Consider the following 13,327-nt stretch of genomic DNA (forward strand, 5'->3'; position numbering starts at 1 on the left):
TTTCTTGGGCTGGTGGAGTTGTTTTCAGGGAGTGTGTGGATTTCTCTGTCCTTTCTGGTGGCACCTGCCTCCTCCGGGTTTCTGTCTGTAGCCAGCCTCAGTCTCTCTGCACTGAACACCAGCAGAGGCTTGGCCCCCCTTAATTTTGGGTTAATTTCCATGCATTTGTTTCACTGCAGCCGCCTACTGCTCCCTTGGGTACTTGAATCTATTCAGGGTGAGGAGCTCATTGATTTAGGGCCTGATGGGGGGCATCATGAGTGCTGTGAATTAACGGCCTGGAGCTGTTTTTAGGAGCTGTGGAGGATTTTAACTTTGATTCTCTTTCTGCTTTGTAGGTATTTGTATAAAATGTGGAAAAGGTGTGTATGGAGCGAGCCAGGCTTGCCAAGCAATGGGTAACCTCTATCATACCAACTGCTTCACGTGCTGCTCTTGTGGTAAGTCAGATCTGCCATGCCCCTGGTATGTGGCTTCCTTTTGTAATATATATTCCTTTAGCAAACAGTGTACAAAGTGAGACCTCATCTTGCCTGCTGCCCTAGGAAAAATTCCCACGCAGGGCTCCAGCTTCAAAAGTTGTTTTTTATTTGCCATCCGTAAGTGTTCAATGGTGTTTTCCTAAGCAGCAGCCCAGAAAAGTAGTGTTTGGTTGTTTGAAGGGCTGCATTTACAAAATGGCTTCAACCTCTCTATTGGAAGCACTACATGCTTTAAATCGCTTGTGTTTATAGAACTGTAATGTGCATGTATCATTTTAATAGAAAAAAGGGGTAAAATCTGTGCAGTGAAAACCATATTTTTGTCACTTTCTATTTGCAAATGCAAGTCTAGTCAGGCATGTGTATTTGTCATTTCTGTGTATGCGCAGTGCTCAAAAATTGTTCACTTATGGTTGAATGTGACAAGAACAAATAGAAACTGTGTGTTGAAATGTCTCACGCTATTACAAGATTTTATTTTTGTAGGGGAAAAGTAGACGATAAATCACTGTTTGCTCCTTGCTGTTCTTGGGACCTTTTTAGGTTTCCTTTTTAATCTGAAAGAGATGTTTCTGTGTGTGATTTGGGGAAGTTCTGGCTTTGCCAGGGGAAATGGAAAATTCAGGGCAGCAGTTTCAGAAGTGTGCCTTAAGTCAGGCATTACGAACTTAAGTTGGAGACTTCCTCAGTGTCTTGTCTGTAACTGCTGAGAGCTCACAAATTCCCACCAAGCTCAAGGGAAGTGTGAGAGCTCAATTTCCAGGAGTCAGGTGATTTTTCTTGTTTTATATACACATCTAGTGAGGTTCCTTATATATGAAAATATTTGCCTGGATATTGAAGATCTTGTTATGATACACATACACAGGAAAAGATTGATTCTGAGCAGAACGTGCTGAGCACAGATTGTTTATAAAAAGGATTAATTAAGGATTAGAAAAAGAGTAGAGGATTATTGGCATAGAACCAAATAAGTTGATAATCAAAAGAACATTGTAAAGTTCACTTCTGACAGGAGAAGTGTTGTCTTTTCTCCTGAGATTTGTACTGATAAATATTGGTTTAAAGAAACCTTCAACCTGAATGTAGAATTTAGTGACCTTTCTAAATGACTCTGGACCATTACCAGATGTGGGGTTGAACTCATCTCAGACCTTCAGGGATTGCTCCTGACTTCGCTCAGGTCTGACAGTAAGTGAGTAGCTGTTTTGTTGGCTCCCAAAGTGAACAGCATCCTGCTTAGCAAAGGATTACAAAACAGTGTATCAGATAATGTCTGTCCACGGCATTAACCTAACCTAATTGTATGAGTGAATTCCAGCTTCCTCTCTGGGGCAGAAATGTTGTTTTCAGTACTCAGGCTGCATGTTTGCTGTCATGGGGTTCTGTGTGCAGGTCACTGTTCCTTAGGAAAATGTATAAGGGACAAGAAGTGTATTTAAACAGCAAAATACAAACTCAATTATTTAAACACACAACAAGCTTTTCTGACTGTTCTGGAGAGATGTGTGTGGCCGTGGTGCAGCTTGAGACATGTCCACTTGGAGCATTGTTTGCCCCACCCCACAGTGCCCTGGAATTTGATGATTCAGGCAGCTCCCCGTGAGTCACCACACGCACAGGGAGATGTCCAGGTTGTCCTCCCAGCCTCTCACCGTGCTGCCCTGGGCTGGAGGGCCCAGCTGTCATCCACCAGGATGGCTCACAAGTGAGAAGGGCTTGGATTTCATTCTGTCTGCAACCTCTGATACAACCCCGTTGGAAGGGGAGTGTTGGGGCACTTCTTTAGGCACTGGAGAGGGGCTGTGCTGCTGCTGTGGCTGCAGTGCCTGGGGCAGGTCAAACACCTGATCAAAGCTTCGGTTCAGCTGTGTTCAAGGGTGAGTCCAAAGCAGAGCTTTTCCTCTCAGCTCAGCTCTGAAATAGGATCAATGTGAGCATAGCTGGGAAGAGGGTGTTGCATTAACTCTTTTTGTGTCTCGCTGTATTTTGGGCTGTGCAACCCCTGGGAAACCCAGAGTGGTTCAGTACAGTGCCAGTAGATCCAGAGCTTGGGACCAAGGCATGCAGGTCCTGTCTGTGGGAACTGCACCCTTGAGAATGATGCTGGAAAGGTTTTACAGGAGCTCTTGGACAAGCAACCAAATGGGAACTTCTTACACTACTGTACTCTATGAACTGGGAGTTCATTTTGGGACATTGCTGGGACCCATGTGAGAATCCTGAGCTGTAGGTTTGGTGCCCACCTTTAGATGGATGAGAATAACTAGAGAGGGCCCAGAAGAACTTCAGTAAATGATTAAAGGCTGGAGAAAAGGTAATCACAAGAGCCCAGTGTATCTTGGGTATCTGAAGTTATGGGAGGGACATGTGACTGGAGGTTGTAAGGACTTGGACCATGAAACAGCATTAGAAAGTGGTCTCATATGTACTAGAGACAAACACGAGAGAGATCTTTCCTGGAGCCTGAAATTACACAACTCAAATAGGAAATCAAAGACAGTTTTTCTACAATGAAGATGATTAACTCCTGGAACAAAATAGCAAGAGAAGTGGCAGATTCTCTATTCTTCTTTGTTTTCAGATTAAGACCAAATGTCCCTTTGGAGAATGTTTTAAGTTGAGCCAAGCTTTAGGTAATTGGGTGATCATTAACGATCTTTGTTAGGCTGAGGATCACAACACTGGTGCTTGTTCTGAGTCTTTGATGGGAGAGTAGAGAAGTCCATTGGTTCTCTCTGCCTAAACCGGTGTCTATGCTGTAGTTCCTGTGCATGTTTATGTAGTGGTTGACCCTGGCTGGACACCAGGTGCCCACTAAAGCCACTCCATCCCTGCCCTCCTCAGCTGGATGGGGAGAGGAAATGTAAGGAAAGGCTCATGGGTCACGATAAGGGCAGGGAGAGATCCCTCACCAGTTACTGACACAGCAAAACAAAAAAATCTGTTAACAACCAAATCAGAGTTGGATAATGAGAAATAAAAGCTAAAGCTTAAAACACCTTCTCCTCACCCCTCCTTGCTTCCTGGGCGTAACTTTACTCCCAGCTTTGTCCATCTCCTCCCCTGAGTGGTGCAGGGGGATGGGAAATGGGGGCTGTGCTCAGCTCATCCCAGGTTGTCTCTGCTGCTCCTTCCCCTCAGGGGAAGGGCTCCTCACACTCTTCCCATGCTCCAGTGTGGGGTCCTTCCCACAGGAGACAGCGAACTCCATGAGCTGCTCCAGCCTGGTCCCTTTCCATGGGTGCAGTCAGTCCTTCAGGAGCTGCTCCAGCCTGGTCCCTTTCCATGGGTGCAGTCAGTCCTTCAGGAGCTGCTCCAGCCTGGGTCCCTTTCCATGGGTGCAGTCAGTCCTTCAGGAGCTGCTCCAGCCTGGTCCCTTTCCATGGGTGCAGTCAGTCCTTCAGGAGCTGCTCCAGCCTGGTCCCTTTCCATGGGTGCAGTCAGTCCTTCAGGAGCTGCTCCAGCCTGGGTCCCCTGTGCCAGCAAACCTGTTCCAGCTTGGGCTCCTCTCTCCACAGGGCCACAGGTGCTGCCAGGAGCTGCTGCAGCGTGGAGTTCCCGGGGTCACAGCCTCCTTCAGGCAGCCCCTGCTGCCGTGTGGGGCCCTGCAGGGGCTGCAGGGGGATCTCTGATCCATCCTGGACCCCACGGGCTGCGGGGGCACAGCTGCCTCTCCCTGGGCTGCACCCGGGCTCAGGGGAACCTCAGCTGCAGCTCCTGGAGCAGCTCCTGGCCCTCCTGCCCTGCCCTGGGGGTTTGCAGAGCTGCTCCTCTCACAAATTCCCACTGCTGTCACCCAGCTGCAATTCCTCGGGGATTTCCTCCCCCTTCCCAGATGTTCCCCAGAGCTGCTGCCACTGTCACTGCTGGGCCCAGCCTTGGCCAGGGGTGGGTCTGTCCTGGAGCCGGCTGGAATTGGCTCTGCTGGGCACAGGGGAAGCTTCTGGCAGCTTCTCACAGAAGCCACCCCACCACCAAAACCTGGCCATGCCATCAGAATGCATCTCAGAAATGTGAGAGTAAGAGTACGAGACTGCCTTCCTTTTTCAGTCTGTCTTTTTTCCCCCAAATAACAAGAATGATCTGAGCTCACCTCCAGCAGTTTTCAGTTTTACTTTCAATCTAATGGCTGTAGAAAATAAAAGGCAATGACCAAAGAACAATAATTCTGCACCTGAAGACATCTGATTTAGATAAGGGCTCAATACTTAACCAGCTACAATTAAAAAATAAATAAAATAATATTTCAAACCCTTGGGAAAAGTTGTGGTTTGGAGACCACTCAGGCTGAAATGTGATAATGAATGATGGAGCCTCCAAGGCCTCATTTCATCACTTGGCAGTGAGTGTTTTCAACTCAGCAAAGACAAGTGCACTTGTGCAGAGAAGTGGAAATTCTGCCTGAGTCAGAGCCCTTTCTTAGGCACTTCTTTGAGTTTGCCTTCGGTTTCTGTGCCAGGTGCCATCTGTAAGGGTGTCCTGGTTGAAGTGGGCAGCGTGTGCCAAGCCAGGCCATCCTGTGCCTTCCCAGGAGCTCCCAATGCTGTCCTTTCCCACTCCCACCATTGTTTATCACATGGTTGCTGGGGAGTTTATGTTGCTTGTAATTAAGTGGAGACCCAAAAATAGACTCTCAGCCATGGGCACCTCTGGGAGGGCTCCAGGCTTGCCATTGTAGGGGTATAAGGATGGAAGGGGGGTTATTGGGGTCTCCTGCAGTGATGGTGGTTCCCTCTTTGAGGACACGACTGCAGAAAAGAAGAGGAAGTATTTCAGGTACACAGTAAATAAACAGGAGACTTCTGTCCCCTCTAGACATTTTGGTAAAATGCTCAGATGGTAAATGTCTTCGTTGTCTTCCTAGTTCTGGCAACTTTGGGAAGACAACTCAGTAATGTATTGATTCAGAGTGTACAGGATCTCCTCAGAAAAAGGAGATTTCACCAGTAAGTGAGATTAGAATTAAAATGCAAAGGAAGAGTAGATGACATGCTGGGCATGTTTTATGTGCTGCTTTTCTGCCTATGTTCAGTGGGCTCTGGATGGCTGAGCCTTGCTCCCATGACTGAGCAAGTTCAGCATCTCACATCCTGGCTCTGTCAGTAGACTTTTGCCACATCTCTGTAAACCCCTACAGCCTTCTGCCTAAAGCCATGCTCCTCAGACAGCTTTTTTTCCCAGAGGTCAAATAACTCTCTTCAGGTAAGGTAGAAGCCAAAGTGATCTGATTTCCTGAGATCAGGTATTTCAATGTTGATCTTTATTCACAATCTCTTAGAGGAAACAACTGAAGCTTGTTAGGATGGTTTTTAAATGCAGATTCTCTCTCAGCCCTGACACCAACAGAATCTCTTTTAGGCCTTGATTCAGCAAAGCACTTCAATGTGTTTAGATATGTTCTATTACTCGTATGTAAAATTGTTTTGCTGAATCTTAAATAACAGACATGAATTCAGGCAACAACATACTCTGTGCCTTCTGTTAAGTATAAAACCTTGGCTTTGGCAGGAGTTCAGTTGCAGACTTTGCTAATGGAAGACAAGAGCTGAAAAATATCTGCCTGAAAAGCCCATCATCTAATTCCTCTTGATAGTGTTTCAGAGCATGACGGGATTTCTTGAAGGGTATTGCTATAATGCCAGATAGCTTGTGTGATCTAAGTGCAGGTGAACAGTTGCAGGAATTAGTGGATTCTGTTTGATACTCATTAAAGAAGATAACTTAACAGGCAGGCACCTTCAGTTTGCAGATCATAATGCTGTTCACAGCGTCTTTTCAGGCTGAAAATTTTAATCCAGTGGCAATGATGGCAGAAACTGCAGTGATAAATCTTTACAATGAGGACTGTCAGTTCTCTGTTTGTTACTCATGGGGTGTAAGAGATGGTCAGGGAATGAGCTTTGCAGAGCTAAGGGTTTGAAGCCTCTACTCTCAAAGCTGAGATGTATTTCACCATAAAAACCAGGACCATGTTCTGCTCTCCTATGTGAAGGCAAATCCTTGAGCATGCCATTCATCTTTAATTGGAGCTTTTGCTGCGGTTTTAAGGCACGGGAAATCATGGCAAGATCAACCAGAAGCTTAAAGCAAACTGTGGCATCTGAAGGGATGCGGCTCTCACCTGGTGGCTGTTGGCCAACCTGGAACACTCACAGGGGTCAGACAGCACTTTCAATTTTGACGGACAGCTCATAAGGGTGTCACAGTTTAGGTGATGATGGGCAGTGCTGCTGCCTTTGTCCAGCCTTCACAAGCTCATCGAGGTCTCTGGGGGGGATGCCAGGGAGGGCTGACACAGCTGCTGGTTTCAAAGGCCCAAGTGGAACAACCACAGTGGGAGTATTGTTATTACTACCCCGAGGCTATGAAGGGCACTTCTGCACCAGCCCATGCCCCCAGCTGATGGGAAAAGGGAGTCAGTTCATGGTCACAGTCACAACCTGCCTTTTCACTTCTGTCTGAGGCCACTCAGTACTACTAGATGTAGATGTCTATTAATAGGAGGTTGCTCATGTCCCGGAGAATTCCTTGTGACATTGGAAATGGTCTTTTGCGTATTTGCTGCCCCAAGTTGAACCTTTGTTTGCTCTTGGTGGTAGTAGGGCACAGAACATTTTAAGGAAGCTGTCCCTTCAGTGTATATTTACAGCAGTTGGTGAGTTTTTAAAACACCCAAATTCCCAGTGGAAGGTTCATTTTCAATTCACATTTTTTCTGTCCCCACAGTGTATTTATAAGTTTGGCATGAGTCACCTCATCGAAATTGCATGCTGCCAGTACATGCTTTGTAGCTGCAAATTAAATTGTCTGTGAATGTGACTTTCACATAAAATAAAACAAAATTCAGTGTCAAATCTATGAGCTCTGCAGTGTGTGTCCACCAGTGTTAGAGTTGGTAATCACAGTGGTACAAATGCGTGTGTTTGTGTCAGTGGTTAACCCTTGGTCCCTCGTGACCGACTGTTCCCTGACTTAGCTGCAGGTTCAGTATCTGTTCATCTTTCTGCAGCCACTTTGTGCAACTCCTCTGGGCACCAAGGAAACCCAGCAAGAGCCCTGAAGGAAGAGGGGCTCATGGGCATTGCTGGAGGGGCCACGCAGTGACAGGCTGCTGGGTAGCTCATGTCCTTGTGCACTTTTCCCTTCTGTTTTCTAACCACATGCTGTTGGACTGGAGCAGACTGAAATGTTGGGGTTTTTGGTCTGTAATCCTGCCAGAGGCATTGGCAGTACCTGGTGCTCAGGGGCCAAGCTGAGCAGTGACTCAGTGCTGTGCTGTGGGTGCCTCCCTGCCGACCCTCTCAGCTCACACCCTGCCATTGTTGCTCATCCACGACTCCGGCCCGTGGTTGGATTGAGTCTGTGGCCACCTGGATGTTTGGTGGTTTCCAAGCCATAACTGGAGCTGGCAGCAGGTCCTGATGCGTGTGGGGCAGATACCTGGAGATGTGATTCCCAGGAAAAGCCGAGCGCTGTGCGGAGGCGCGAGGTTGGCTATGAGGAAGGATTTGGTGTCTGTGCTGCTGACTGTGGCTGGTGTAGATGTGTCACTGAGATGACTCCTGCTGCTGCTGCAGGAGGGCAGACTTCTGCCTGAGTCAGTCTGCATCTCTGGGATGAGTTGCAGCCTGTGCTCAGCCCCACATTTCCCATTTAAAACCTATCAGGACAGGCAGATAAAGCTATTTCAAGTCTGTCTGTAGTAGCAGTCCCAGCCAACCCCCAGTGCAGGACTCAGGAAAGGGAGGTGCTCACTGTAGAAAGAGGCAGTGGATGGCAGAGATGACAGCTGGCTTCACATGGTTTGGGCTTCCCTGTGCGAGACTCTGAGCCATGACTGAGTCTCAGCAAAGGAATGTAATAATAAATTTAATTAAAAGTAAAACTTGGATACCAGCCCATGTAACAGCCCAAGTACCTTTGGGTACCGAGTGCTAGAAAAATGTTTTATCTTGATCTGTGGTTAGTCTGGTAATATCCCAGAAGAACAAAAATAATGGGATGGAAAAGGGTCATCAGAAATGTTTGAGATGGGGTAGAGACACAGGAAACTGTCCTTTATTTAAAATTTATGTAGTTGAGTTTTACATTTTAGGAGGCATTTTGTATTTCTCGGCCTTGCTATCTGTTGTCCCAGGTAACTCTGGCCCAGCAGGGCACTGATCTGTGTGCTGGGCTTGAAATAAAGCAGTCCATTGCTGGGTCCCTGCTACAGACTATGCTGTAAATGTTATGTCATGAGATGTTTTCAATTCTGTGACTAATTTAAACTTAGTTCAGCTCTACGAGAGAACCTGGTTTTTTAGGGGTGTCTCATCTGATTGCCTTAGTGCCGTGGGGACATCCCAGACACTTGAAGATGCATGTGCTTAAAGCTTGTTTTGGTTGGGGGAGTGTATGTCTTGGTACAGTGTCACTCTGAGAGCTGCTTTGGCAGCCTTGCTAGAGCTGGAGGCTCAGTGCCAGGGAAAGGTGGTGGGGATCAGTATTGGCTGACAGGGAACTGGGAAATGCTTGCACTCTCTGCTTCTGATGATCAGAGGGTATGGGATCAATAGTTGGCTGGTGGTTTGTCTCTGTCTCCTTGTTTGCTTGAAAGGTTGTCAGTGCATTCTGCTATTAATGATTCCAGCATGAAATAGATGGCTTTTGATGGTTATTTTAATTGGTGGGGGTTGCCTGGCAACTCATGATGGAAACTTGATTGACTGACCAGAGATGCATTCTTTCCACAATATTTTTGTGTTCATAATGTGGAACCAATCCCTGATTGCACCTGTGATCGTTTCAGGGGTTGGAAAACACATAAAGTACAAAAAATACGCTGTAATTAACAAGGTTTCTGTCTCTGTTTTTTATTTCTGTAGAAACTCCAGAGAACCTAATCACTTCTTCACATAGTTTTGTGGGTCTGAAATGTCACCTTTGTCTAGAGTAACAAATTTCCCTGTTTCCTTATTGGCATCTTTTATCTGCAGGTCTTGATTGTCTTCTCTGAAACCTACATCTTCTGGGTGTTCAGTCTTTCCTTCTTCTCTTTTTTTTTTCCTTTCTTACTTTCCCCTCTGCCCATTTAAAATGTTTTCTTGGAACACACCTCAGTTCCTACACAAGAGGAGACTCCCTTGGGCTGCTGTTGAGTTCATCTCTCAGAGGGAAGAAATCCAGATAATCCAGAACAGAGCACAGGCAGGTCACTGGTGTTATCAACAGATGTTTCTGTTTCCCATTTCCAGGTTCTGTAATTTTTAAGTGTTACCAAAAAACAGGTGGAAGGAAAAAGTGAAGAAGAGAATGAATTAAGGGAGAAACACAGGGCTGGTTTCCTGTAACTCTATTGATCTGTTTCTCCTGTATGTTGTCCCTGTGTATGTTCCCTAGTGTGGAAAATGCTTTAGTGATGTCCTGGATCTTTGCTCAACTGAAAACTAAACCTGCAAACTAAACTCTGAAATAATTTCTTATGTAAGACAGGTCATCATCCCTTCTTCAACAATAAGTCAGTTCTGTGTCCACACCTGCAGTTAACCAGTTTTGTCCTTCAGCACTCAGGGAATCTGTTGTCCTGCCCACAGCCGACTCATGGTTTCTTTCCTGGAGCCTGTCTCAGTACACTTTGTCCTCATACAAAACTTACCCATGCACACAAACACGTTCAGGCTCTCTGTGTTTAGCCTACCCTAAAGCCCCGTATCACCTGGATCCTCTCTGTCACTGCGGGACTCTCCACCTCTCCTTTGCCCTGGAGCTGATCTCATTGTTGCTGCTCTGGACTGACCAAAGTAGGGTCTATGGGCCACCATTACCTGATTGTTCTCCTGGTGTGTTGGAAGGATTGAACTTCAGTTTTTGTCTCTGATGCATCTTGTGGGAAGTTTTCCATCCCCTACGTTGTTGTCTTTCTCCTTCTTTCTGCCTGCATTTGCTCTGATGTGTCTGCTCTGCTACTGAAGAATTCAAACTTTATTATTTCTGTGTGGGCATCTTTTGTTTTCCATCTCAAACAGGCACAATGGATGACTTTAGTCAAGATCTTAACTGCATGTCAGTACCTTTTTCTCCAGAAAATGGTTAGCTCCTCTTGCCTTTGGCACTGTTTGAAGTCTTACTGTACCCTGGTAATTTCCCATTTTGATTTGTTATGCATATCTTAGTCTTTTCCTGGAATTCCCAGCATCTAAGGACTGCTGGCAGCTCATCATCCCCATATCAAGGAGGCAGGATTATACCACTTTCCAGCCATGGAAACTTCAGTCTGTCCTGCCTCACCAGCAAAGCTCCTCCTCCAAACTTCAAAATAGTTTTCTATTCTTATTCCTGTTACCTGTGTTCCTGCTGTTTCCAGTCTTGGACTTGTTGCTGTTGGTTCCCTGGGGCCAGTGCAGGGACAGGACCTCTCCCCTCCTGCCAGGCCAGCTCTCAGTCCAGCTCTGCAAGCCCAGCCTAACGAGGACTGGAGCTCTTAGCAGAGGACATGGCATGAAGAGGAAATCTGGTTTTGCTGCTTCTGTGACCTTCACCTCCCATGCTGTCTGACAGGAGAGCTCTGGCTTTGCTCCTCACCCATGCCTCCTTGTCCAGGCTGGGTGACAATCTCATCCCAAATTCTTGTTAACTGCTTATTTCCAGGGAGAGTCATCTGTATGGCCTGAAAACACATTAAAGTTCTCACCAGAAAGCAGCCTGGGTTTACCTTGCAAATTCATTTTACAGATCAAGGGTTTCCACTGCCACTCTTCATCTTAAGGATGCTTTGACTTCTTGTGGGTCTAGAAAAGCTCTTTCCCATAAGAATCTTGCCATGTACAAAAAAAAAAAGGATTTTTTTTTTGTTAAAGTTTGTCTTCATGCTTATAAAACATGCCGTTGCAGCAAACCTCAGCAGTCTGTCTTTGAGGCTTTCTTCTGGCAGAGAGTACTGGCAAGCAACAGAGGAAAAATTCTTAGCTGAGAGGATTGGTAGGTTGGTGGTCACCAAGAGGTGCATCAGCCCCGTGAGGCAGAGGACAGGGTTTTGCTCCACTTGCTAAGGATTCCTTGTCCTCTTGGGCAGATCACTTCACCTGTCTGGCTTGGCCCATGTGGACATAATCCTTCTCACCTCCCTCACCTGGGTGATATTGTGCTGCTTTCAGTATTTTGAAATTATGTGGAGATCTTGAGGTCAAAGTACCGGAGAAGTGAGAGGTTTTGTAAATCTTTTGGTAATTAATGTTATATCACAAAGAGATGCACTTGCTGGAGGAAACACTTGCAGTGTCTGGCAGCCAAACCATACAGCTGCTACCGCATGCTACTGAAACTAATTACTTGCTCAAATAATGCGTATTTACAGTTTATGGGGGACCAGTTTGAGGATTATATATCATTAAATAAATGGACTAATGCAAGATTTTAAAAAGCCTGCTTTCCCAGCACTGCTCCCAAGAGCCCTTAGTGCCTGGGCCACGTCAAAAGCGTTCCCATTCCTCTGTCCAAGCCCAGCGTTGTGTTTTTAATTTATTTTCAGTATCCCAGGAATGCTGTCTCCAGTATTCAGAGGACTCTAAATCGGATGTGAGACACAAATACACCAGAGAAGCTTATCAGAGAAACAGGCTTGGCGTGAAGCCTACACAAACAACCATAAATTTTTCTCATTTAAATGAGAGGACTCGGGAGGATTGGCCGATTATAGCTGCAGTGGGCTGGCCTTGGGCACCAAGGAAAGTGCTTTGGTAACCCCTGGTATTTGACATGACCTGAATGTTTTGCCTGCTTATAAACTTACTGTTATAGACTGACCAGCTTGGTTCTGGTAAATTCACTTCTACAGGTCAGAGTTATTTGTGGATGTTTTCTCCTCTCCTTGGATTTCTCAGGAAATTTTAGCTTTCTTTTAACCCAGGTAATGAAGAGCTCTTGTTTCCAACCACCCCTCTCTGCCTCACTCCCTTAGAACACAGAACAGGAAGAAACTCAGTAAATTCAGTCTTGGCCAGAAAGCTGGTTTTTTCCCTTGCTTCCAATAAATATCTCATTTCCTGAAAATCCTGACTTTGACCAAAACTTTTGGGACTTTCTAGATTTATCATCACTCATGGCCAAATCCAGTTTCAGTTAGTGTCAGGGTACCCTTGAGTTCATGGAGGGCAGTGGGAGCTCCGAGCGGGGCAGCAGGAGCTTGCCCCCCTCACACCGACATTAATGCTGTGGTTTGCGCCAGGTGAGCCTCTTCCCTGTAGCTGTATAAAAACCAGGTGATTTTGCAATATGTCTTTGATTATGAACACCATGCCAGAAACAGTAAGGAATTATTTTATGGTTTTGTTGTGAAATTCCTATTATCTTACCAGCATGAACCCTACATGTGTGTGCCCTGCACTGAACTGACACAGGTAAAAATAGGCAACCATCATGCTTGCAGACTTGATCCCACAGTCTTGAATTAGGTACATAAATGCTTTCTGAAAGGAAACCTGAAGCAAACCCCGCTGTGGCCTCCCTGGTGGCCAGCGTCCAGTCCATCCATATCCAGTGCTCCTCCTTCTATAGGATCAGTGGCTGCCTCTGGCAGTTCGCAGGACTGGTGTCTGATGAAGTGGAGATTGTGTGCTGTGCTCTTGATGCTGGGCTGGAAATCAGTGCTGGGCTGTCCCCTAAACAGTGCCCTCTTGCTGATCCACCCTCTTGCAAGGGCTTACCTGCTCTCCTGGCTTCAAGTTAGTGAGGATTGTTTTCTTCAAGTAGTGGAGAGAGGAGGAGTGTAATAACTTCAGGTGTAGTTCTGTGTTCCTCACCTGCCCCAAACATCCCTGCAGGCTCAGGGCATTCAAGGAGTGAGGAGGGAATGGTGTTGAGTG

General features: G+C 46.3%; 1 protein-coding gene across 2 annotated transcripts in view; it reads left to right on the forward strand.

The window, feature by feature from the left end:
- Positions 1-13,327, forward strand: part of LOC125332100 (WT1 interacting protein) — an 84,567-nt gene that overhangs the window by 31,478 nt on the left and 39,762 nt on the right. For both annotated transcript variants that reach the window (XM_048316719.1, XM_048316721.1), the window contains exon 2: positions 339-440. In XM_048316719.1, coding sequence (XP_048172676.1) covers positions 339-440 — 102 coding nt within the window. The remainder of the gene's footprint in view (positions 1-338; positions 441-13,327) is intronic.

The sequence above is a fragment of the Corvus hawaiiensis genome, chromosome 12 (assembly GCF_020740725.1).
Source record: "Corvus hawaiiensis isolate bCorHaw1 chromosome 12, bCorHaw1.pri.cur, whole genome shotgun sequence".
NCBI lineage: Eukaryota > Metazoa > Chordata > Aves > Passeriformes > Corvidae > Corvus > Corvus hawaiiensis.